The sequence below is a fragment of the Cornus florida genome, unplaced genomic scaffold (genome assembly GCF_030987335.1).
Source record: "Cornus florida cultivar Cherokee Brave unplaced genomic scaffold, ASM3098733v1 CherokeeBrave_3.0.0_Hap2_Chr01, whole genome shotgun sequence".
Taxonomy (NCBI): domain Eukaryota; kingdom Viridiplantae; phylum Streptophyta; class Magnoliopsida; order Cornales; family Cornaceae; genus Cornus; species Cornus florida.
Window position 1 is genome coordinate 104,941,352 of NW_026775571.1, and position 24,809 is coordinate 104,966,160.

Sequence of the window (24,809 nt, forward strand, 5' to 3'; positions counted from 1 at the left end):
TTGAGGCTTGAACTAGTTTTTCTTTAAATTCCAATGTTACAGGGAATTGGATTAGACTAGATGGTTTATATATTGAATTTACGGATTCAACTAGAATATCTTCTTCCTTATCTTCATATTTTGTGTAACAGTCGTGACATAATAAAGTTTTACAATAGTCGCTACAATAATGACCTTCTTTAATGGATGTACTACACTGTTTACAATCAAAAGATGAGAAATGAAAATCAACTAAAGTATAATGACATGATGAATTGCTTATAGTGTAAACGAAATTGTCCATTAAATGAAGTCCTTGCTCAAAGTCTTCATCATTATCGAATTCGTTGTCTATGCTTTCGATGTTGTATATACTTTCATTATCATCATCAGAATCATAAATATTTTCTAATTCATATAATTCTTCTGTTTGTTCTTCAATATCTTCAAGTATATTGATCTTTTCTTATATCCTTTTGATTGGATTCTGTTTGTATCTATAAGGGCAATTTGGTCTTATATGTTTTGAATCTCCACAAATAAAGCATTTGCAGTTTCTTTCTTTTGTGGGTAATGTGTTTATTTTATTATCTTTGTTATCTTTACCATCCTTTTTATTATTATCTTTATTTATTTTTTATCTTTTATACCAAGGCCGCTTTCTGAATTGTCTAGAGTTATTTTTGAAGTAAATTTTTTTATCATGATAATTCTTGTAGGTCTTACTTTTACGTAAATTATATTTTTTAGGTTTATTACATTTATAATTATAATTTTTCTAAGACATACAATCATATTATGGTGGAAAGTCTATTTGCCTACAAGTATAATAAAATTATTTTTTTATTTGTTTATATTCCTTACGTTGTCTACATTCTGCTTTTAACATATTATAAATATGATTTACTCTATCTCCTATGGTTAACCTATCTCTTCTGAGATTTTCTAACAATTTTTCCCATATCTTAGTTCCTACACTTCCGGGTAATTTCTGAAGATACTTATCGAGTAATGTTCTATCTCCTGTTTTACCAGTGACTGCGAAATACTTGAAAAATTTATTAGTATAATCTCTTATATATCGAAAATCACAAATCTGCAATAATCTATCTTTTGCTTTATTAGGATTTCGTCTAATAATCTATCTTCGCCAACTAACACGTTTTTTATTAGGCTGGTAAAACCTTGAATTGTAAAATTATCACGTAAGAGGGCATAATCATTTGGATAAGTTACTTTATACGATTGCCACCAATCATGAATTGTTCCCCTTAATAAAGTTTCACAATAAGTTAGGGCTTGAGTTTTATTATCAAAATTGGTTAGAATAAATTGTCTAATACAGTCCTGTTCCTAATTTTTTATTACTTTTGCCCAGTCTGGGGGATCGTGTCGTGATATATCTAAAATTGCTCCTACTTGTTACGCTGGTATATTATCGTAACGTTTACGATTTTGTGTCCATGTGTACATATCTGGTATATTTCTATTTTCTACATAGGTTTCTTATGTGGGATTTAACCGTCGTCCAGTGGTATAGTCATCGTTTATGGTATTAGTACTACCTGTGGCGTTAGTCATCATTTGGTCGACTGTCTAAGAAGTGATCCTTCTGGTTTTTTTCCTTCTCTATGTTCTACTACATTCAATTCTTCTTTTATTGCGTTTAACTCATACATTGTATAAAAAGATTCAAGTCCAACGTTTAGAATATTTCTCTTAATATCATCGTTATTTCTTTGTCCTAGTTAAATACTTTCTATAAGTTTGTATTTAGGTTCTGAATATTTATCTTGTAATTTTTCTACTTCTAAATTGTCAAAAGCATACATTATTTTATCTAGAATTTCATCATCTAATTTATCATAAAGGACATTTATTTCTTCCGGAGATTCTATTTCTACTAAAGTGGTTAAGAATTCTTCTTCGATATCGTCTGTTGAATTATTTTGTCTTGTATATTTACTAAACCTTATGCTAGCTTCTCCACTATGTTTTATATATATCATATTATTTTCGAGAATCTTTTTGGTTATTTTAGTAAGATTTGGTAATTCTCATTTGGTTCCTTCATGGATTATACTGCTTACTTTTCTAGCCTCTATCATCTGGACATATTTGCTACTAAAAAGTTTAACTATTTCATTGAATTGAGCTTTGAACTTTAAATTATATTGATTAACTCTCCTTCCCATGAATAAAGTATTAATTAATAAGTTTTCATATTGTCCGGTCATATTATATCCCTTTGTGGATATGGCTATTTTTATATGTTTACTAAATTCTCTAGTGGTCATCGTGAAATTAGGAATATATCCTATAATGACAGTGTTGGCTGCTAGATCTATTTCATCGCTAGTTATTTGTGCTTGTTGATAGTTATTCCATCGATCATCATAAATATATACGAGTACTCTGGTTCCTACTTCTGATTTATTTAATCCTACTATTCCGATCATTATTACGCCTAAATACATAAGCTCTAATTTACTTTTTTCTAGCTCCTAACAGGCTTCTAGCGTTATGAGATCTAAAATTACTTGATTATTTACTATACTTATCCTTCGCTAGCTAAGATGATTATATATATATATCTTGCTCTGAAAATTTAATAAATTATTAGAATATAGATTAACTTTATTAGATACTTTTTTTATTCCTTTTTCTATATAATTTTGAGCATCGTGCTCATTATCATATAGATCTTCTACCCTCATTATTATTTTTTTTTTTTTTCTAAGGACAATGGTCATTCTCTATGTGGTTGTAAAAGATTTACACGCTTGGTTTTAGTCGGGAAGGAATTAGTTGATAACTTTAAATCTTTTATTTTATCTGATAGTTCAGATAATTCTCTAGAGATTTTCTAGGAATACTTTCTTGTATTACTTTTAATTTTTCTTCAAATTTATTAACTTTTTCAGATAACAAGAGTAATAACTGGATTAGAAAGTTATTTTGTCTAATATTTATATTAGTTGATTGTACATCTGTCTTAAAACTTGTAAATCCTACAGGGTCTTTATCGATAAAGTTCCGCTAAAACTGCTAGATAATCAGGATTAATAGTGCTCATAAAACTATTGTAATAGTCTTTGGATATATGTTTTTAAAGATTTTAAATATTCTATAGTTATTTTTTGATTTTCTATAATATTTTTAATATCACTGTTTATGTCCTTAATAGCGACTAATATTATTTTGTTGTCTAGATTATTTGGACTAGAATTCTGGTCTAGTTGGGTTTTAATATAATCGAAATTTTCTCTTAGTCGTTTTATAGAGTTATCTAAGTTATTAAATTATATTCTACTCATAAACCTAACTAAAATCTTTGCCGTCTAGTTTATAGAATATTCTATATTAGAATAATTTTAGATCTAAGTTCTTCTATTCTTCGTTGAAGGCTAGGTGTTGTATTACCGAATTCTAGTGAAGTGTAACAGTTTCTAAGTACTGTTTGCAGGAATTCTAGAATTTCTATAAGTTCTTCTTTGGTTAATTTGTGCATAAATTAAATTTTAGGGGTGAAAATATGATTTTAACTTAATAAAGGGGTTCAAATAGAAAGTCTTCACTTATGGTTCATGATATAGTAAATATACAAATTACGTTCATGAGTTGGTAATATACTTTTGCTACTACCACGAACTTTTATGTAAAATTCCCATTATTAAAATTCTCCATGTAGACAGAGGATGATATAAAATTGTTTTTTTGGTTCGAATTCAGTCCCTAAAAATTAATTCAAGACCATTGGCTAAATCCGGGAGGTTAAATTGACATTGGTAATTATAATTATTTTTTATTATCTTCCTTTTAAGTAGTGTCGGGTTATTCTATAATTTATCATCAAACACATGCAATCTTCCGTGTCACATGTATTTTGGTCCTTTGAATTCGAACTCAGCAATCTACATATAATCCTATATATATATATAGTATTGTATTATATAACATACATGTCCGTATAAAGATAAAGAGAGAGATAGAGGTGGAAGGAAGTGGCCACTCTCACTTTGTCCACTTCCATTGGATGGATGTCACCATTCTTTGTGAAGTGTTGAGGATAAGCCAAAACAAAAAAAAAAAAAAAAGACACATAGTCCCAGAACCCTTTATCTCCCAGAGGAGTGACCATTGACAAAATAAATATATATAGAACAATTATATATTTCCAACAAAAAAAAAGTTATACCGAAGGTGTGTTTTGTTTGTGGGTCGGTCAAATAATAGTATATTTAACCTTATCCACCAAACATTATTGGCCGATTCAATAACATCTATAATGAATAACTAAATCTATTTATTTCTACACGTACATTTGATGAAGGTGTATAAATAGAGGGACCTTTGACTTTCTTTGTTTTAAATTCTTAATGGTAAGTGTTATTCCTGATGGAGTATGGGTACGTACCTCCACTTGCTGTTTTCATTTAATTTACTGTTTTTAATCACGTAAAAAACCAAAGTATAATAGAAAATACACAAAAATAAGAAAGCAACTTTCTTTTATATATTTTGGTGGGTAAAGAAAGCAACTTTCTTTTCCTCTCGTTTTTAAGGAAAAGAGGGATAGGATAGTTGACTCCAATACATGGTTTGATATTGTCCGTTTTGAATTTAAAGATTATGATTTTATTTTTTGTTCAAACACTAATTGAACGTGTTGCAAAATAATTGGAGCCACGTACGTATCATTAATAGTGATGCAAGATTCCATAATGGAATGGGTAGGAATGCAAGAGAAGCTAGGGTTCCCGGGAATCTTGGTAAGTCCACCTATCATTGATGTAATTTTGTGTAAGCAAAATGAACAACTTGTGAGCTTCAATCTTAATTGACATGTGTTAGTTGCATGTCCTTTCATGGTTTGAAAGCTCCTTATGTATCCCATATATGTCTTTTCTATCTTTATTTATCAAAAACATATACTATATTTATATAGTAGTACGGTATATGCTGACATTTTGCTTCCTGAATTCCTGATTCTCATACATCATAGTTGACATTATCCATGTGATTTCTTTTTACACTTGCGTAACTAGAGTCCTAGTAACTTGGAGTTCCAAACAGGGCCAGATGCATTGCAGACACACAATTTATATATATATATATATAGAGAGAGAGAGAGAGAGAGAAGAAAGCAAATCCAGAAAGAAAAGCCAATTAAAATGACGATTGGCATGAAAGTTTGTTTAACATTAATTCGTAGGGAGAGAGCCGGACTATATATTCGTGAAGAATCCTAGTAACTTGGAGTGCGAAATAGGACTAAATGAAGAGAGAAAGATATAATATACACATATTTATGTATATAGAGAGATAGAGAGAGACCGCTACCAAAATGACGATAGTTTGTTTAACCTCCGGAAAATGGTCGGGCCAAATTAAGGGATTGAGTTTGTGTGTCATCACTCATGATGTCAAAAGAGTTTCCTACTGGACCCCACATCCAATGCCCCAATCCTTCTTTCCTATGTCATCATGTTTACAATAATGCCGGACACGAGGCATTCTCACCCGTGCACAGCTGCCACCTTCTCTCCAACACTTTTCTTTGGTTACAAGGTGGGACCCGGAAAATTCCGGAAAAAAAAAATGGGATCCGGATCATCCCGTGCATTTTAAATTGAGAATATATATAATCTTCATTACAATCGGCACAGATTTAATCACGTCATTATTTAAAATGTAAAATTATAAGCACTGATTTAATCACGTCATCATTTAAAATGTAAAATTATAAGTATGTAAAAAAAAGAATAACGTAACTGAATCTAAATCATAGAATTAAATCTTCCCATTATTCAATAAAAAAAATTCCCAAGAGGAGAATCCTTTCTCGTAATGGGAATTATGGGATGCGGGCTAGTCCCATTAACAAAAATTCTTATTATTGTAAAATTTGAAGAGAGTCATAATGTAGTAATATTCATGTAACATCCATACAAACATTTATTTAAGGCATTTAGTTAAAAGATTTATCACATATTATCATTGTTGAGGTCTATAAAGACTTCAGTCATATATGTCACATAATTAGTGTTATTAATCAATTATATCTTGACACATTAGTAAAAATAAATATGTTTAAGTGACTATTATCAATTTATCACTATATGTCATCGATAACAGTATAGGTCCAACCATCACACCACACGTGACACGAACCCCTTCATACACCATCACCATGCGTGCGACTCTCACAGCATACGGGGCTCGCACAAAGACTCCTAAATCATTTGTGCCGAAGATTGCATGTGGAGGGTTTTCAAACTGCAAAACAGGCCAAAAGCCCAACGAGGCCCAAAAATAAATCACATCCCACATAACATAACTGATAGCACTAGATAAAGCCCAAGGCATTAATTCAATGTGCTTTCAGTCTTTATTTGCATTCACATGGGAGCTTGTGTCACATGGGAGCTTGTGTGTGACTTTATATACGATGGGTGTCTGTGTGTTTTGTGTGTGTCACTCTGTCTTAACTATTTTCTAGGGAGAGGATAATAACACCCATCATGCAAGTGAAGAAAAAGAATAAACTAACTGCAAGTTTTTAGCAAACATAAAATCCCTAATAAAAATTTAAAATAACTAAAAATTCAAAGTGAAGCTGCAAATTATAAAACTAGCATACATAGGAAGATGACAACACTACTAGAACTGCAACTTTGTCGCAACTGCTTCAAATGCTGCTACTACCGGCAGAGCTGCTCAACAGCCGTCACAACCTGGGCAGGTTGAACCACAGTCCATTCTTCCAATGTCCCAGCATATGGCGTAGGCACATCCTGTGATGATAAACATACAATTGGGGCATCCAAATAATCATGGAAATTCTCATTAATAGCTGCTGTCAAGCTCGCACCAATTCCACCTGTCCGCATGCACTCCTCCACGATCAGCACACGATGTGTCTTTTTCACTGAATTCCCGATGGTGTGAAGATCAAATGGTTTCAGCGACCTGATATCAATGACTTCAGGATCATACCCCTTGTTCACCAGTGTCTTGGCAGCCTGCATCACATGATACCTCATTCTGGAATAGGTTAGAATAGTGACATGTTCCCCAGGCCTAACCATCTCTGCTTCCTCGAGACTTAGAACATACTCTTCATCTGGTATCCTTTCCTTGAGGTTGTAGAGCAAGACGTGCTCAAAGAGTATCACTGGGTTCTCACTTCGGATGGCAGCTTTCATCAAACCCTTGGCGTTATAAGGGGTCGAGCATGCCACCATTTGGATACCTGGGATTGATTGGAAATATGACTCGAGGCGCTGTGAATGCTCAGCCCCAAGCTGCCTGCCGACTCCACCAGGTCCTCGAATAACCACTGGTATGGTGAATTGGCCACCGGACGTGTAGTGGAGCATGCCACAATTGTTGGAAATCTGGTTGTAAGCTAGGAGGAGAAACCCCATGTTCATTCCCTCAACAATTGGCCGCAGGCCAGTCATGGCAGCACCAACGGCCATGCCAGTGAAAGAGTTCTCAGCAATAGGGGTGTCAAGAACCCTGAGGTCACCATACTTCACAGCCAGGCCTTTTGTCACCTTGTATGAGCCTCCATAGTGACCCACATCTTCACCTATTACACACACATGGGGATCTCTGTCCATTTCTTCTTCCAGGCCTTCACGAAGTGCTTCAAAAAGTAAAAGTTCATGCCTAACGGGTATAGAGTTAATTTTGTTAACTGTAAATTCAACAAAAAATGAATCCATAGGAATAACAAATATGGATATAACATTGAACTGCAGTCTAATGCAACTCATTCCCAAGGAAACAAAGTTAATTCTGTCAACTGTAACTTCAAGTATCTATGAAGCCATAGGAATAACAAATATGTATACAACATGGGGCTGCAGCCCAATGCAATTTAATGTTTTTGCAGTTCCTTTTAGCCATTTATATGCATGAAGCAAACGGAACGTCATTTTCTTTAGTATGTAGCTGTCACAAGCTAAAGTTGAATGCAAGGACAAATAATTAGTCACAAAGATGTGGTACATTATCGTCATATGATACACCCAAAGCTAATACTGTACTTATCAAAAGTCAAGTAGAACTAATATCATATAAAAGAGAGACAAGTCAAAGTCAGGAGCATACTTACCAGCATCTCATAGTGCATACAATTTGGTACATTTTACTATTTTAGAGGTAAAATAATGTGTATCCCTGATATGCGACCAATCGTAACATTAGTACATTAGTACATGATTTTAAACACTAGAAACAAGATAAGATAAATTCAGACTTGACTTTTGGCATCAACCACCACCACCAAAGCCTTTTTCCCAACTACTTGTGGGTCGGCTACATGAATCCTATTTTTCCATTCCACTTTATCTAGGGCCATGGGCCATGGCCTCAGTCAACCCATATGTTATCATATCCTTGGGGGTCAGCTTACATGAATCGTATTTTTACATTCCACTTTATCTAAGGCCATGGGCCATGGCCTCAGTCAACCCATATGTTATCAAATCCTTCCTTACTAACTTACCCACATTAACTTTGGTCTTCCTCTTCAACTAGTATTACCCTCAATATGGACTAAGTCACTCTTCCTAACTGGCGCTCTTGACTTTTGACATTTTACCCAAAATAATAATAATAATAACACAGGTTTTCTTTTCCCAAATAAAAATATATGTATCATGTACATTAAGTTTAAAAACAACATTGCTCTTGCATTCTTGTGCCACCTTTTTTTTTTTTTTTAAATAATAATAATAATATAAAAAATCTATGTTATGTAGAATCTCATGTCATTTAAGTCTGGCCTCTGTATTAACAACAACATCATTATTACACCATCGTTTCAGATTTTTGAAAGAATGAGGGAATTTTCAGTTACAGGAAACATTTTAAAAAGGCCATGTTAGGATCTTACCCCCTATTGGATATGAATAGTTGAGACTCCCATAACTTAGTGAATCTATGCAGATCAAAGGGGAATAACTGTTGGAAAACGATTTTCATAGCGGAAGCAAAAAAAATATCATTTTTTTTGTGAACCAGTTAAGAAAGAGAAGAAAAACAACCTTAGGACAACTTGTTGATTGTCAATATGAGAACACTCTATATCTTTCTTGAACAATCTTGAATTCTTGAGCTTCAATTCTCCTCTTGATCATTACTCCTGTGACCTTGTGTGGAATCCACAAACTTAGGAAGGGTGGGCTTCAAATTAGGAATTAGGGTTTAAAAGAGAAAGAGAATTTAGACTTGCGCACACTCACGTTCTCCTTAGGGTTGGCCGCCACAAGTGTAAGATATAAGAGATATAAGTTGTAAAATAAATAAAGGAAGTGGGTGGTTTAAAAGTAAATCAAATGAAAATAGGAAGTGTGGCTCAATATCTTGATAACATATGTGCATGTTTTATGTTAAATACAAGCTAAAGCAATGTGTAGCTTAAGCTAGTATCTTATATATATACATATATATATATATATACATGTATAGTTGTCAAATAGCTTCTAACAAAATAAATGTTCAAATTTATTTTGCATGGAAGGGACAAGTGTCCCTTGGAAAATATTCTCAACACTTGTATAGCATACAAGTGTCGAGACACAAAACAAATGTTTTGTGAAAAAAAAGAGGTCATGTGTAGCATTTGTTTGCCTATGCTCTCATGCATAAAACACTTGTAGATACATCAATAGTGTTAACCACCATCTATTTTAAAAGCTTAAGCTGTCAAAAAGGGCATAATTTTAATATTTAAATCCTTCAACACGCCCCTCACATGTGTGGCCTTCTTTTGGTCCAACATGTGTTTTCAATTTTAATTATCAAGATGACAGTGAGGTTTGAACTTGAGACATTTGGCTCTAATACCATGTTAACTACCAATTACGCTAAAAGCTTAAGTTGTTAAAGAGGGTGTAACTTTAATATTTAAATTCTTCAACAAATAGGATATTTGTACATGAAGACATTTGGACTTAAGGGATCACCACATTTAGATATTATAATATTTGTCTCCAATATATATACAAAAGAAAGGAAACAAAGGAGAGAAAAGAGAGACTCCTTCCTCTCTTTTGTTTCCTTTCTTATGTATTTATATAATGGAAACAAATGTTACAGTATATATATGTGTGTGTGTGTAGTGGCCCTTTAAGTCCAAATGTCTTCCATGTACAAATGTCCTATTACTATATCTACAATTATTTTATGCATGAGACCATAGGCAAACAAATGCTACATGTGACCTGCTCCTTTTTTTTTTTTTTTTTTAACAAGACACTAGTATGTTATACAAGTGTTCCAGAATATTTTCTAAGGACACTTGTCCCTTCCATGCAAAATAAATTTTAACCCTTTTTGGCAACTATCCGTGTGTGTGTGTGTATGTATATATGTATATATAACATACTAGCCACAACTTCCAAAAAAAATAAAAAAGACATACCAGCCACTCTGGCTTTAGGGAAACCACGTTTTTTTTTCTAACTAGAATACACATGCATACATGACACATAAAACATGCACAATTGTCATTAAGACATCAAGCCACAATTCTCTGTTTCATTTTATTTACTTTTAAACCACCTACTTCCTTTATTTATAATTTTCACCTAGACTTATTTTACACCTTATATTTCTCATATCTTACACTTTTCTCCCACTCGCAAGTAAAATTTTATTAATCAATTCCTATATCTATTGTTTTCAATCAAATTTATAAATTTAGTTTTACCAATTGAATTAAATTTGTAGACTTAGATTAAATTGACATTAATAAACAATAAAAATCTCAATGAAAATCAGGATATTACAAGATGGGCCTATCCATACCTTGGCTCCAATAGCCCAATTAAATGGCTTGTCAACTCTTGACCCAATAAGTCCATAAATTAATTTCAATTCCACTAAATGAAAATAACTGCACTCAAAATACATAAATAAAGAAGCCACTGAAAATACTAAATATTGCAAATCAGCCCATCCATGTTAATTAGTTGTTTGGATAATAAATACCACCATCGATTCAATATCCCAATTAATCCATATTTTGGCCACTTGGTTTTAACCAGTTTGCTCACATAAAGTTTATTTGAGAAAATAATATATTTAATAAATAAATAAATAATTTATTAAATATAACTGGCCAGTTTTATGTGATCAAACAAGCCAAACCAAAATATAATACCATATGGATTTCATCCTCAGAAGTATGTTCCAAAGCCCATAATCAACAATTACACAAAATACAAGGTATATTGAACTTGTAAAAGATCTCACCCATTGTAAATTAATGTAACCAAGACAATGAACCAAAATTCATAAACCTCTCATAATTAAGAGTTAATTTGCTTTAGTAAGGTAAATTACTTATGATGGTTTAAGTAATTTTCTACTTATCCTGATCCAGTTCAATGCAATACACACTAACACGTGTGGTCTTGAGTCTTACACTCAAATAACCGAGAAAGCCCATTTTATCATATAGAAACCAGCTTGTTATATTTATTCAAATAATATTAGGAATAATATCAATAGAATGCCCAATTCTATTAATGAATGTTTATAATTATGAATACTGATGATTAATATCTCCTATACAAGGGACTCCTCCCTATGTACATAAATCATCCAATCACAAATAATAATAAAAACTCAGATTTTATTAAAACTAAATGTCAATTGTAATCCACACTTGGCTTTGTACCGCACCCATTCCCAACATCACATGATTTGCAACATGAAAACAAATCATGCAACACAATAGCTAATCGAAAACCTCACAAGTGACAGCCAAAAAATCTTTTTAGTTTATGCTTTTATTCTCCAAAAACTTCCCAAGGTCCTTTTAAGAACTTTAAGGTTAAAATATACCATCCATGACTCTCTTCCCTCTTCAACACTCTTATCTGAATACACAAAAGAATTTATGATCTCTCTCTATAAAACTCTAATTCAGAAATCTTTTCTTCCACATATTCCTACTTTGCCAAGGGAAACCTTTTTAATCCAACATTTTATACCTGAACGTGAATTTTGTGCTTTGACCTTTGAGATGAGCATTTAACATAGTTTGCACATTTTTCATTTTTTATTATAAATGGTTGATGAGTGAAAAGACAACTAATGATCCCACATGAGATCACTCTAATTCTATCAATTATTGTAATAATGGGAATACTAAAATGTATTCAAAGTGCATCTATTGTCATAATATATATTTTGGTGGTTTTAGCTGAATGAAATTTTTGGAGCTCATGAAAATCTTTTAAAACTGTGTACAAGTTTCTATAGTCATTTGGATTTTTTTTTTGTTAGGGTTTTTTTTTTTTTTTTTTTTTTGGGGGGGTAATAAAAGAAGAATGAAACAAAAGAACAATGCATTTAAACATTGATTGGGGTATTGAACTTATTGGTGCCTAGGAAATAAAGATATAAATAATACAAAGAGAGAGAGAAATTTAAAAAGGTTAAACAAAAACCTTTGAAAGAGATTTAAACATTGATTGGGTTATTGAACTTATTGGTGCCTAGGAAATAAAGATATAAATAATACAAAGAGAGAGAGAAATTTTAAAAGGTTAAACAAAAACCTTTGAAAGAGATAGTTAAGAAATGGGAATTCTCTATTCAAAATATTTGTATTCCATAATTATGCTTTGGTTTTAAATTTGTTAAAAATGCATATGCCGGTGTCGATAATGAAATTGGTTGATGAGTGCGGACAGGGCAAAAGAATTCCTTCTTATCATGAGGGGGGGAAAAGTTAAAAGTAAATAAATACAAAAAACTGATAAATAAATAAATAAATATCGAATAGGATAGGACAAATATGGTGAGCACCTTACCTATTATCTGAAGCTACCGTCATTATTACTAGATCATACATTTTCATATATATTTTTTGTTTCTATATGTATACCTATATCCTATTATTATCCATCTACTTTCGAAGTTGTCAATGCATCTGACAGTTTACGATTCTAAATAACTGGATACCCATTCATTATAAGAATTCAAATTTACAACTATGATATAAAAAAGATGATAACATATTACAAATAATATGTTGCATAAATATTAAAGACAAGTAAATTTCAGAACGTTAGCAACCATATTTTTTATTTTAAAAAAAAAAAAATTGAACCATTGAAAACATTTAGATTTCAGGTTTTTGTCATTTCTGATTTTCATTAGCTAATGCGAGGGAATGTACTGCCATAAACCTAAAGAATATCTTTACAGCACTTTAGTTTTCAATTTCTATTATCATGGCATGAAACTTGGACATTTAATTTGTCATTTAAATGTATATAACATCTTGTGAACAGAATCATATCCAGTTTTTGATGCTTCTGCTTATTATTTTCAATTTTTCTTAATTCAGATCTATGAATTAAATGTTATCTTTCTATACATGAAATGTTCTGATGTGATACACAATAATATAAATCTAGAACTCCAAATGTGATATGATTTGCAATTTGACAACCATGGTCAAAAGATATTAGTAATATAAAAAATATCTGCATTCATCAAATTAAAAATGAACATGTAATGAAACGTTAGACCCACATGTGAAGAGACATTGATGATGTGCATTCAGATGAAAAGGAAAAGGCTAAAAAGATCCTACAAGGAAGCACACCAATTACTTTTTCACTACAGAAATAGTAGATCATCGAAACTCACTTTAAATAGAAGAAACATCATTTTGACTGCCGCCATGAATCAAAATGCTCCACATATAGAATTGCACTACTTAAGCAAAAAATGGCCAAAAATGAAAAAACTTTAAGCAAGTTCAGCAATGTATATCCTCAAATTTTATTTGTTAATGACAGCAATTATGGGACAACAGCACTCAACAAAATAGCATTTTGCCAATATTAATGAAATGGGAAAGACTTTGCTTCAGGAGGTGGAGGTGAAGATGGTCAAATCGGGCTATGTCAAAATGATAACCTAGTTTTGGTTCAACTAAAGGAAATAGAAAAACTTCTATAGCCACAATTTCAAAAAAATAGGATTATCACGACCATGTTAGTACCTCAAAGGACAGCCAGAAATGAAAAACCTCCATTCAAATAGTGCAGATTCATGAGATAGTGACTAGGAAAAGTATCGCTTTTGGAAAGAAGTTCTTTTACCTAAAAATTTGACTTTGTTGAACCAAAAGATCAGGAAATGTAACTAAATATCCTTCCATACCATTTTTGGTTGCCTAGGATCTGGAGAAAACTAATACTTTATTGTTCAATTGGTAGCCGAGAAATAAAGTATCAGTTCAACCAGGCTTCGAACAACCATTTGCTTAAGTTGAGTTATCATTTTTTCCCTTTTGGTCCTTACAAAAGTAAGAAATAGTAAATGACAGATCTAAATTTCTTATCCATTTCTTTTCTTCAGTTTTCTTTGCATACAGCGAAGATTCAATATGAATTAAAATTCTATAGGAAACAAAATATAGTAAAGCATGATTGATTGAGGTAAACAATAATTTATCAGAATACTCAAGCATTGCATATATATATATATATATATATATATATATAAGAATTAACCATACCCGGGTTTAGATGCTATTGAAGCTCCCGAACTATCTGTTTTTGTCTGCAAAACACAAGCAATATCATATTTAAATCCAAACAAACCGCCATTTCATGTTTAACTAGAAATATAATATATATATAGAGAGAGAGAGAACTGCAACTGCATTGGTAATCAACTGTTCAGCTCTGCGACCTCTTGAATTCAAACAAAGGTTAATCCTCCCAACAGATGTAACCACAAAAAAACTATCTTTACTTCCTGAAACAAAGAAACACAATTATTAAATAGTCGAACAATTAAAACCAAACATATAATTTTCCAAATTTCACACGACCCATCACAAATTTCATTGAATACATATTAAATGACGTCACAATTGAAGCAGGTGAGAGACTTAACACACTGAACCTGAGGACAATCTGCGAGATATGAAGCGAAATCTCTTGGAATCGAACGAATTGGTGGATGAGAGAGCTGTCGAAGCTCCGATTCCTTGAAAAATCGCAGCCATTCAATTCAGATAAAAGCTATAATTTCCAGAGTCGACAAAATATCGAGAAAGCTGAAGAAAATGAAGGAAGAAATAATAATTCACTTGAAACGGAGAGGGTGAGTGATTTTAGAGAGAGAAAGTGGCGTGGCGGGGAGGCGTAAATACCTCGCTTCCATCGCCTACTCTGGTATAATCACTTTGCAAACAGAACCATTATGACACCAAAGTAGGCCTGGCCACGTATATCATTGAGGGACGAGAGTGACATTTTACAATTTCTCTAGTGGTATTGAATGACAAAACTATCCTTATATTGTCTATAAAATTACATTTTACGTAGTTTGTGGTCCATAGCTCTTTGTAGGTGGACCCACCCTGTCCTCAACGGATAAACCTAAACAAACAGCTCGTCAATGCCTTGAGGGACAAATCTAGTGCATCAGACTTCACCTGTGTCCCTGGTGACATAGAATTGTATGAGATAGGATGGTTTTGATTCTTTTGAACAATATAATACATACATATATATGTAATAGGATATTATTAGAAATTGAGTGTGGTATTTTTATGATTTTTACAAAAATATAGAGACGTTTTTAAGATTCTTACAAATTTTTAAGTAATTTTTAAAAATAAAAAATAAAAAAATTCAATGGAGGCAACTCCGCTGAATCCTTAATAGGTTCGTTTGTACTATCCTCGTATCAGAATGACCTCTCAATTGACCATGGGTATGGTATTGTGCACCAAAATAACGTTGTTTTGGTCCATAGCACGTAATCAAAGAATGTCGTGCGGAGATTCTACACTATCCCGTGTCGTGGTCCATACTCCAAAAACCAAGGGCGGATCCAAGGGCCCACCCCAAAAAAAAAAAAATTATACTTTAAGCGTAGCCCAAAAAAAAAAAAAAAAAATAGTAATGGTAGCCCAGTCCAAAATTAGTCCAGTCCAAAATTAACCCAACCCATTTAGAAAGGCTGGATCCGCCTTTGCCAAAAACGACACCATTTGATGTACAACACAGTGCACGAGACCCTTCCAAAATAAGAGGAGATTCACTTCCTTTTAACTTCAGCAGTGAATCATTCAGTGCACAAGGGAGAATTTTGAAAATGTTGATCGGGTGGCAAAGACTCATTCTACCAATATATTGTGTTTTTGTTTTTTCCTCCTTCTCTTTGTTGGCAAAATAAATAAAAAAAGCATTTGTGTTTCTCTTTTCAGCCTTAATTATTAATCTTTGATGTTGTTTTATATATTCATGCTATTTCCATTGCATAACAGTTCAGAATGAGCATCTGTATGGAAACCCTTTTTCAATGGCTCTTTACATGGTTCAACCATGTCATTTTCTACGGTACAATTTATCAATATTCAAATGAATCCACTGTTTTTTGCAAGAAAATTGACCATCTTTTATGCCACAAAATTGACTTGAATGTAGAGTGTTCTAACCTATATTTATTAGGCCAGGCCTGGGCTTTGTGCTGATTTTTCAGGCTGGATTGGGCCCGACTTGGAGAAATGTATGGGAACATACATAGTGGGCCAGGCTGATTCATAAAGATAAGGCACAAATCAAATCATCATTTTAATCATATGGTCTTGCCCAAAAGACAAAACAAAAACATGTTTCAAAATACATTTAAATAAAATCGTACGAGCTAGTAATTAGATTGGCTTTGCACCTGTAATTTTATATATATAAAAGCTTATATTATATAATATTGCAATCTGTTGTTGTACGTTGTTGTTGAGAATTCAAAAGCTAGGCACAGAGTCATGAAAAGGCTATTATTATATGAGATATACTTAGATGGGATTTACGCCATTCTGACTATTGATTTAGACCAATAACATATAAACATGTCATATTTAATTAGTAAATAAAAAATAATAGGATATATATTCACATATCGAATTAGATATGATGATTAATTATCAAATCTAATATGACAATTAAAAGAGGACGTACTAATGTGTTATTAGTTCACATCACCGATCAAAATAATATAAATTCTTATCAGTGAAGATCTGAGTATAGTCTTTACGGTATATATATATATATATATATATATATATATGCTGCCAACTGACCACTTTGTACACTTTCAAAAACAGGATGCGATAAGGTCTGGTTGCATTCTGTACCACTTCTAGTACGGTTTACACAGCGAGCCAGTTTTCCTACAGTTTGGTTAGTCGGCCTTATGGAAATCACCGATCACGTGGCATACGGAAATTTTGGGCACGTGGCTTAATGGAAGAGAGAACGAGTTGGGGTATTGCTGAACCACAAAGGTAATAGCTTAAAAATTGTAGGCCACCGATTTAATTGACATCTCAACAGCCGCCAAATCTCCTCCTTTTTCCTCCGGATCTGGTGTATCGGAAGGGATTTTGGCCTTACAAGCCACTTGACTTGTTTGGTTCCATGGAAAAATATTAGAATTCCTTCTTAAATATGTTCACAAATTGAATAAAATTGAGCCATGCATGGTCAATTCAGAGACGTCAAGCAATAATAATTAAAAATTTAAATAAATTTGATATATATATATAAAAGTCGGATTTATGTAATTATAATTACAAATAGGCTTTAGTTAATTATAATTACAAATCAGATCAAGAATATGAATTGAATATGTCTATGTTTTTATACACAGTCACATTCTCATATTTACGAGTAAGGCAAAACTTTGTTTAGGTATGGTTAATTTTCTTGAAAAATGATATCATGTTTAACTATAATAATTTTTTTGTTAGGTATTTCAAAATTTCAAAATGACAATTTTTCACAGAAATTGCGAATCATTTTATTTGAAGGATGAAGATAGGGTCACGTGCAACTCAAACTCACTTCGATTTAAATTATGAATTGTGCAATTATGTAACCTTACCTCTATCACCCTCTTCCTCTTCACGGGTATACTCTAATACACCTTTTTTCTTTTTTTCTTTCGGATTTAGTTAATTATAATTACAAGTCGGATTATATTCATATCTCTTGACTTTTTACACAGTCACATTCTCATATTTACAAGTAGGGCAAAACTTTGCTTCTATTTGGTTAATTTTCTTCAGAATTAGTATCATGTTTAAGAATTTTTGTTACGTATTTAAAAACTTAAAAATGATAAAGTCTCACAGAAATTTTGAGTCATTTCATCTAAAGTATTAAGGTAGGTTTAAATTAGAATTACACATAACTCAAACTCACATCGATTTAAGATAAATAATTGTGTACTCAAACTCACATCAATTTAAGATAAAAAATTGTGTAATTATGTGACCTTACGTCTCTCACCCTCTTCACGGGATACTCCAATAGGTATACCTCTCTTTTTTTTTCCTTTTTTTTTTTTTTTTGTCAGACAAATAACTCATATAATGCTTATAGAAGGTTCAAACTCTCTTTCTTTCACTTTTAAAAAATAGAAGATATACTTAAATTACAGATCTTAATATACACTAATATATATATAATTTTTTATATATATAATTTAGTACACAAGACTTTCGTCGTTAGATAGTCTAAAGCCGACCAAATTAATGTATATAATAGTCTTCTCACTGCCTCTTGCTCTTCAAGAACCAAAAGTGCCTGCCAGATCAGACAATCCACCTCTACCTTATAATAAAGCATTAAAAAAATTGGCCGACTTTCAATAACGCTCAAAGAAAGCGGCTGAAGTACTTTAGTTGAACATATGGGATTGGATAAATTAAGGCAGTAAAAAACAAATTTGATTGAAAAAAGGTTGTTGTCGAGAATGAGAAGGACCGATACCACGAAGAAATTAACATTCATATCTGCTTTTAATATTTTAGTATATTTTTGTATCCGCAGGTGAAGTAATAATAAAAGATACTTTCACAGCCTTTCAAAAATAAATAAATAACTACATTTGTAGTTTTATACAGAAAAAAAATTATAATGAATTATTTCACTATATATATTACTGAATTATTACGTTACTCTATGTTGAGATAGAAATATGATTATGGACCAACCAGAAAGTACCGATACTTCATTTTGGGTGGTGTATGTTGGACACTTGAACTTAAACTGCGTCAAACATTAGAACACAGTTTAGACACGTGTCGGACACGGTTAAAAGTGACCTTAAATTTGAACATTTTATTTATTTTTTTGGACACAACTAGTACACAACTAAGGCACGGCATGAATGTGTCAATAACTTTCAAAAATGCGGATTGATTTTGTAGTAATTTTCTTTAGATAAATGGAAATCAATGCAATTTAAAAGGTATTATGAGTTAATTAATATATATATATATATATATATATATATATATATAATTTAGGATAAAAATAATAATAAACATCTATCTAGTAGCTTTAAATTAGTGATTTCATTCATGATGGTATAAATAAAATGAATAAAAATTATATATTTTAATATAATGATATATAATATTTTTTTTTTAACCAACGGTTCAGTGGCGTATTAATGTCGTATATGTGTTCTAATTATTATTTTTTTTTTATGGCCGTGTTTGTATCTAATTATTATTTTTTTTTCTATGGCTGTATTTGTATCGTGTCATACGTACTGATGTCCCGTGTCTATATTCGTACTTTCTAGCGGACCAATGGATTTAAATCTCCTCCTATTGAGGAGATCATACGATCTTATCTTGTACCTCAAAATTACAACATTTTGAGGCACAACTCTCCATTATCATATAATATATTATACATATATATAATAAAATCAAGTAGGAAATAATAGGAAAATGAATATAATATATATATATATATAATATTCGTTTTTAATAATTATAGCATTCCAAAAAATAAAAAATTTACCATTATTATATTTATTCGCTTTATCCGCAAGGGGCGCAATTTTTTTTAATGTGGCTATTTTAAAATTTCAATTCAAATATCGTTCTTTCTATAATGTGATTATCTCCTAAAATTCCATCTCATACATGATTCTTTCCATCACTTTTTTTTTTCTTTTTATTTATTTTTATTGGAATGCTTTTATAAGAATTCTATAAGAAATTAATTTTTACAAAATCAATGATTTAAGAATCTAAATTCTTATTTTATTAATTTGTTTGCGTTTTTTTTTTTTTTTCTTGCAAATAAAGAGAGTTATTTAATTGAGTTTTTTTTTATAATTTTGGCATAAATCTTGTTTGTGTTTGTTTAGAAAGTTTGGTGAATTTTTTTTTAAATAACTAGTTTTTTATTTAAATAAATTAGGAAAAGTTTAGATAGATATATTTTTGTATGAATATAATAAGTAGTAAAAAAAATTTGCCTACATAATATATATATATATATATATATATATATATATATATATATATATATTTTCAAAAGTTTTAGCTAGGTTGTTGTTTATAATTTTAGCCCCCAATCTCAAGATTCTGGCTCCGCCCCAGTTTGTCACTCTATTTTCTCCACCTCTACACATTCACCCATTCCCTCTCAACCTCCTACCACCACCCCCTTTCTCCACCAACCAACCACCATATTTATAGACACATATACTTGATAAGGCTGTGCACATAAACTCATAAATCCACCCAAATACAATCGTGAATCAAAATATATATATAATATAATATAATCACATATTGTTCATTTGAAATTTCTTTAACTTTTTTTAATTAATTTTGATCATGTTGATTTATTTCGGCGGTCTAGACAAGCAATTCAAAAAATTATAAAATATTAGTTTTCCAGAAGCTTGAAAATTATCCCGTTATATTACATTCCAAAAACAGAAGTACAAATAAAAGAAAAATCAAGTTGAATTGAATGGGTCAGTTGAAGTAAAACCCACGTTATAGAGAGATATTTGCAAGCTGTAGCCGTCTCAATCACGTGTATGAATCCAAAAACAGAAAGTAGTATAGGTGGCGGTTTTTGTGGTTGCGTAGGAAAACCGTGTTCCACGTGCTTTTAGTGTCACACCGTCGATTTTCGTGTGGGTTCCCTTTTTGTGCGTTTCGTGTTTTAAAAGGTAATTTAAAAAACGTTGCACAGTAGTTAATGTATGACTCACGAGACCCCAACCACACCCACCATTTATATACGACTAAGAACATTGAACACATAATTATTTGTATATAAATATACAAACCTATTTGTATGCTCTCTTCGGTTTAATTTCTCCTATTAAACTTCAAATCTTCGCAACAAATCAATCTCATCTCATCTCTCCAATATGAATTGTAATCTAGAGCTCCGTCTTCTACCGCCTTCTGCTCCTTCGTGTTCCACAGATTGCAACGACGACCACCATCAATCCATGTAAGTCTCTCTCTCTACACACACAAACCCATATATATATATATATATATGTATATATTGTACGGTGTATGTATTTATATGATACTGATTTTGTTCTCCTTTGTGTTAATTAAGGCGCGAGATATTCAGTGCAAGCCCAAAAGAGAAAGAGATGCAACAGATAACCATTTTCTATAACGGAAGGGTCACCTCTTGTGATGTTACAGAGCTTCAGGTATGCAAAATTCATGCACTTCCGCATCACTATATCATTTATAACCTATTTTATGTATTGATTAATGGTTGGTAAATGTCTCGTCGATTTAAAAGTGCATTTAGAAAGACTTGTCGGCAGTCAAACTTACAATTTATATTATAATTTACATATTTCTATATTCTGGGCTCTAATTACATGGAATTTTTATGGGTTATTGAATGTAAATCTATACATTTTGATTTCAAAAATATGTTTCTGCCATTTACAAAATTACCCACTATTTTCCGACAAAGTTTAAAAGTTCATTTGTGAATGTGATCTAGTTTTTTTAATGCTTCTATATAAAATTTGGAATTTATAAATGAATATTAGCATTTCAGGAAAAGAAAAAAAAAAAAAAAATTAATATCTTTTCTAACCTTAATCCGATATTCATTCTAGATATTAAATTCTCATTTCAATTGTATAAATAAAATGAATAAAATTTAATATATTTTTATTTTTGAGTAAATTATTATTAATAAATTTGTTCATGTGTGTATTACAGGCCAGAGCTATCATACAGCATGCAAGACGAGAAATGGAGGGAGAGTTGAAAACACCAACCGGTTCAGAGCCGTCTTCACCATTGTTACAATCTCAATTGCACAGCCCAGCTGGTCTTTCCATGAAGAGATCTCTGCAGAGGTTCCTCCAGAAGCGAAAGTGTCGGAGCCAAGCAATGTCGCCTTACAGCCGTTAGATTTGTATTCCAATTTGAAATTTTAATTATTCATTAGTTTGAAGAGAAAAAAAGTGAGGGGATTTTGTAGAGTTTCTTGGAATTAAATCCTTCGTGAGAAAATGAGAGGTTGCAGGGCATGTAAAATTTATATTATTAAAGCAACAAATTTTAGTTATTTAATTTGATTAATTTATTATTGTTTCCCGGGGCATATAATGAGAATGGGCAGATTTGATGTTTGTGTTTTATTTTTATTAGTTTTAATATTTATAACATTTTTATTAGATGACATTGTTAAGTAAATCTTAATCACAGTTGGCTCGCTCCCAACTCCAGTGCGCAATGAGGATCTCCCAATATTGTTTGTGGACTCAAGTCCACTCCAATTTTTTTTTTTTATTTTATTTATTATAAGTAATTTTAGCCTAGTCTTAAAATATATATATTATTAGTATTAGCTGCTCAAAAAAATATTGGCCCCACCCCATTAACAATTCTTAGAATCCACACACGTATTCTTTGTACTTGTTTTCTTTCATTTTTTTATTCTGACAAATGACACATTCAGTCACTTTAAGTGAGAAAGTATCACTAAGTTCTAATATTGATTAGTTTCACTAAATTTTCATGTGCCATATACAGCTTTGAGTGAATAGAATGAATTTCACATCATACTAATTCAAATGCATGCTAAATAATAATGCCATGGGCACTTAAAATCTTTGGTTTTTTTTATTCTAGCAAATGACACATTCAGTCACTTAGAAAGTATCACTAAGTTCTAGCCTTTAATAAGATATTGATTAATTTCACTAAATTTTCATGTGCCATATGCAGCTTTGAGTGAATAGAATGAATTTCGCATCATACTAATTCAAATGCATGCTGAATAATAATGCCATGGACACTTAAAATTTGAAATTGAAATAAATTTAGCTCAAAGTTCTAACTTATAGCATTAAATCTTAGGATTGATTTCTTATGTATAAAGAATTATTTAAGACATGGTCCGAGCTTTAGGCATCTTGCACGGTCCTGTAAATAAGTCGGGACGAATATCCCAATAAAAAAAAATAAAAAAACTGAACTAACTAAATTTTTTATAATTTCAAATCCACATATTCCATTCAATACTCTCACGTACAACAAATGGTAGAAAAAGGGTGGTAGTGCTAACATGTGATGTATGGTTTAATACTTTAATGGAAAGTTTGCATGTGATTCTCACGTGATGATGATTATTAGTTGTTGATGGGCTTGTCCACATGCATGTGACAGGAAACCGAGAGAGGGGTTGGTGGAACCGTGTATGTAATCCGCCATCCTACACAGCGTCTCTCTGTCTACCCTACACCACAAGAAAGTCCATTTGAAATTACATTTTAACTACTTAAAAACATTTTTATTTATTTACTTTTTTAAAATAATTGTGTTTAAATATATTTGATAACTGTTAAAAACATCAACTTTAACTTAGTAGAGCTTTTAATGGAACTAAAATTTGTTTTGGGCAGAGGTTTCATATATTTCACCTAATGCTTTTTATTAGACGATTTTTTCACTTAATATTTTTTATAAACACAATTTTTTCTTTTCTTTAATAAAGTCATGTTATTATCAAATATAATAACACTATATAAATGAATAAGTAATAAAAGTTTTTTTATTATTTATTTTATTTTTATAACAAGAATGTTAGGGGTTAGATGTTAGAAGGGAGGAAGAGAGTGCAAGTCTCAGAAATGGGCGCTCAGAAGAGCAACTTAACAACTCAGGCAACATGACACTTAATAATAATAAAAGCATTTTAAACAATATTATTACCAAACAAATTTTAAAATACTTTAATTATAAAAAATACTTTATATAATAAATCACCAAAAACCTAACATACTTTTTAAACCTAACATACTTTTTAATAATAGTAATTATAAATTTTTTTTTTATTTTTTTTTTTAGTGATTTATTCAATAATTGAATTAAATAGGGCTTTTAACTCAACGGTGTGCAATGTCGGCAGAATTATAATTATTCTGAAAAGAGGAGCTGCATGCACACCAGCCTAAAGTAAGCCCAATCACAATCCAAGCCAACTTCTACTAAATTTCAATACCAATTTCCATTACATTTCCTGCCTATTTCCAGCAAGAGTTGTTGTTGGTCAAATTCAGCCATTTGTCTTCACTATTTTTTTGGTAATTATCCGCCAATTTCTAACAACTTTACAGCAAAATTCTGCCGACATTTTATGCCTTTTTCCTTGACAGCCAATCGTCTTAAAAAAATTTGGACACCTAAGCCCTTGATTGTGAGGGTACACAATTGTCTCTTTCAGTTGCAATGTGGTCCTTTTTAAAGTTAGCAAATTAGGTTCCATTCGATTTGTCGACCAAAAAAAAATTTATCCAATTCTACACCAAATTAATGTTTTTTTACATTATATATAAAGGTTGGAGAAGCATTGGAAGGTGTCATTTTCTCAAAGTTATGTGCTCTCCAGGTACATCGAGCGTTTTAAGTCATTAGCATATCCAACTAATAAAAATACAATATTTTATAAAAATGATCCTACCTA

At 31.4% G+C, this 24,809-nt stretch overlaps 2 protein-coding genes across 3 annotated transcripts; one reads left to right on the plus strand and one right to left on the minus strand.

Moving 5' to 3' along the window:
- Positions 1–6,504: 6,504 nt before the first annotated feature.
- LOC132311635 (pyruvate dehydrogenase E1 component subunit beta-3, chloroplastic-like) lies at positions 6,505–15,229 on the minus strand. 2 transcript variants are annotated; one of them, XM_059809651.1, is made up of 4 exons: positions 14,932–15,229; positions 14,684–14,781; positions 14,540–14,583; positions 6,505–7,656 (listed from the first exon to the last, which is right to left on the minus strand). In XM_059809651.1, exons 1-4 carry the CDS (start codon positions 15,032–15,034, stop codon positions 6,684–6,686), a joined length of 1,218 nt encoding a protein of 405 aa, XP_059665634.1. In that variant the 5' UTR covers positions 15,035–15,229; the 3' UTR covers positions 6,505–6,683. The 2 variants fall into 2 exon arrangements, with proteins under 2 accessions (XP_059665634.1, XP_059665625.1); XM_059809642.1 differs by having other exon boundaries at positions 14,678–14,781; positions 14,932–15,228.
- Positions 15,230–21,052: 5,823 nt separating this feature from the next.
- LOC132311647 (protein TIFY 5A-like) lies at positions 21,053–22,435 on the plus strand. Its single transcript, XM_059809661.1, has 3 exons — positions 21,053–21,314; positions 21,429–21,528; positions 22,058–22,435. The coding sequence occupies exons 1-3, from the start codon at positions 21,229–21,231 to the stop codon at positions 22,250–22,252; spliced, it is 381 nt and encodes a 126-aa protein (XP_059665644.1). The 5' UTR covers positions 21,053–21,228; the 3' UTR covers positions 22,253–22,435.
- Positions 22,436–24,809: the final 2,374 nt, after the last annotated feature.

Excerpts from the sequence above, each read along its gene's own strand:
- LOC132311635 (XM_059809642.1), bottom strand. The coding sequence starts at position 15,034 with ATGGCTGCGATTTTTCAAGGAATCGGAGCTTCGACAGCTCTCTCATCC. Across the intron at positions 14,584-14,677 it reads TGATTACCAATGCAGTTGCA|ACAAAAACAGATAGTTCGGG; the intron begins GTTCTCTCTCTC and ends TGTGTTTTGCAG. Across the intron at positions 7,657-14,539 it reads TCAATAGCATCTAAACCCGG|GCATGAACTTTTACTTTTTG; the intron begins GTATGGTTAATT and ends TATACCCGTTAG.
- LOC132311647 (XM_059809661.1), top strand. The coding sequence starts at position 21,229 with ATGAATTGTAATCTAGAGCTCCGTCTTCTACCGCCTTCTGCTCCTTCG. Across the intron at positions 21,315-21,428 it reads GACGACCACCATCAATCCAT|GCGCGAGATATTCAGTGCAA; the intron begins GTAAGTCTCTCT and ends GTGTTAATTAAG. Across the intron at positions 21,529-22,057 it reads GTGATGTTACAGAGCTTCAG|GCCAGAGCTATCATACAGCA; the intron begins GTATGCAAAATT and ends TGTGTATTACAG.